The sequence below is a fragment of the Hibiscus syriacus genome, unplaced genomic scaffold, assembly GCF_006381635.1.
Source record: "Hibiscus syriacus cultivar Baekdansim isolate YM2019G1 unplaced genomic scaffold, ASM638163v2 tig00110187_pilon, whole genome shotgun sequence".
NCBI lineage: Eukaryota > Viridiplantae > Streptophyta > Magnoliopsida > Malvales > Malvaceae > Hibiscus > Hibiscus syriacus.
Window position 1 is genome coordinate 24,627 of NW_024062618.1, and position 2,334 is coordinate 26,960.

At 34.9% G+C, this 2,334-nt stretch overlaps 1 protein-coding gene across 1 annotated transcript; it reads right to left on the minus strand.

The window, feature by feature from the left end:
* Positions 1 to 230: 230 nt before the first annotated feature.
* On the minus strand, positions 231 to 1,640 carry LOC120217468 (protein NRT1/ PTR FAMILY 5.1-like). The gene is made up of 3 exons (XM_039214556.1): positions 1,500 to 1,640; positions 896 to 1,113; positions 231 to 559 (listed from the first exon to the last, which is right to left on the minus strand). Exons 1-3 carry the CDS (start codon positions 1,600 to 1,602, stop codon positions 350 to 352), a joined length of 531 nt encoding a protein of 176 aa, XP_039070487.1. The 5' UTR covers positions 1,603 to 1,640; the 3' UTR covers positions 231 to 349.
* Positions 1,641 to 2,334: the final 694 nt, after the last annotated feature.

The following is a 2,334-nucleotide window of genomic DNA, read 5'->3' on the forward strand; positions in this document are numbered from 1 at the left end:
TTGACTTGACAATTATTTTCTAACTTGGTCCCTGAACTATTTTTTATCCACGTTAGTAATTAAACTTGGTTTTTTTTGGACGTAACACAATCTTATAATGTCGCATCATCAAAAGGGCAAATGGAGAATGTTGTCGAGTTCTTGGACTAACGTGGATAAAAATGTTTAGGGACTAAGTTAGGAAAAGCTATCAAGTTTAGGGACTAAAACTTGGTATTTTCTTAACCGATCGTTGGGATCCCGTAACCGAGCACCCAACCCAAATTCTCTTGAATGTAGACTAGGCCGAGAGTGGCGAACAAGGCACCGAGGAAAGAGCTGAACATCCACCAGTTGAAAAAGGAGACCTTTAGCTCCTTTTCATGGGGTTGAAATCATCAAACTGGTCAGCCCCAAAGGTTGATATGTTAGGCTTTGTACCCCCTGCTCCTATTGCTATTGTGTAGAGAGATATATAGAAGAAAGTTGATTGCAGAGTTGATGCCTTGTTGCGCACTCCATTGCTGCATGTTGGCTTCAACGATTTCAGTGAAACTGCTGTTGTGAGCATTATCATTCCCTATTGACACATCAAATCATAATAATGTTAGACAACTTGTATTTCGACTCTTCGTTTTTCTCGAAACATTTGTATCGAATTGACTTAAACAATTGGATTTTGTCCCAATTATAAGTGCACAAATAAGACATGATGGCAACTTCTTTTAGTGGTTGTAATGGAAAAATGATGTGGTCCTCCTTTTGTAGAATAGTGAACATAAATCTTACCATTTGGAATTAGGTAAACAAAGTATGTTTCTCGACCTCAAGTGTGAATGTCGGATATGAGTACGTGTCTAAAACGTATACCGAATGAAAGCTACGAAGAAATCGAGAGTAGTTGTAGTTGAGTTACCATGACATAGATGAGAGAAGAAACGGTGAATGTCCAGAACCGACCGAGGTAAGCATCTGCAACGTAAGCTCCGAGAATCGGCGTGATCCAGACCGAACCCGACCAGCTATTCACATTTCTTACAGATGAAATAGTGTCTTCATGGAGTTGGGTCGTCAAGAAATTCACCAAGTTCGAAGCTATCCCATGGAAAGCCATCCTTTCAAATGCTTCATATCCTGCTTACATCTATGAATCAGTACAAGAAAACTTTCCAGAATCATCCAACATTTGTCTACTTCCCATTTTCATTTTTGATATCCGGAACCTTTCTTGCGGAGCAAGAAAAATAGCAAAAAGGGAAATGAGAGCAAACTGGTCGAAACAAATGAAACCCAGTTTAAGTAACAACGATAACGTGATGTTACGATCGTTATCTTATACTTTCGCACCGGAGTTTCCCCGGAGTTAGAGTCTATACTAACATGTTCACTACTTCCGTATAGTTAGACTCATCGGACTGCGATTGGAATCCGAGTATAGATTCTAAATCGAAAACCAATGAGACCCAAAGGTTAAAACAACAAGAAACAGCCGAGAGAGTTCATATATATGTATATCTTACCAACAAGGAAAGCACAAGCTTTCCATTTTCCAGTTTTGGAAGCAAAAACAGGGCGGCCATGGAGATCGACAGTTCCACCTCGTGTGAAATCTTTGATTTCCATTGTTAGTAGAGATGTGTTCTTGGAATAAACAAATTTAGAGAAAGGAGAAAGAATTGAAGAAGAAGAAGAGAAAGGTTTGGCTCACATTGCTTTCTTCTGGTTTCTGCTTCAACCAAAGCATGCTCTTTATATAGCCGCCTTGATTTGATTTATGACCATACAAAATATGAGGCTTTGTTGTTATTTTTCACCTTTACATTTCCTTTGTTTTTTTTAAAAATAATTCTTTATTTAAATTTAATTGTAAAATATATTATAAAACAATATTTTATAATGTATAAATATGGTATGTTGATCATATTCAAATTTAATCTAATTTAAATTATGATATATTTTAACCATCAATCAAACTATAAATTATAATAATTAATTTCTAACGATCATTATTATTATTATATCTAGAACATTAAAAGAACTGGATTTATTACAAATTTAGTCACAGACATAAGCATGATAAAGAAATTTCAAATATAGCGGATGAAAGAAGTTCTACAGTGCGACACCCTTAATATATAACTAAAAAAAAACGTTATCGATTTTGTTATTATTTAAATAATAAAATTGGTAAAAAAATACCTAAAACATTATTATTTCTACCTAAAACATCAATGTTTTTTAACATTTCTGATAACGTGTCCAACAATAACAAAACCGGTAGAAAAAATAACAAAATTGGTAGTGCAAAACCGGTATAACGCCCAAAAAATAACAAAATCGGTAGAAATAATAATG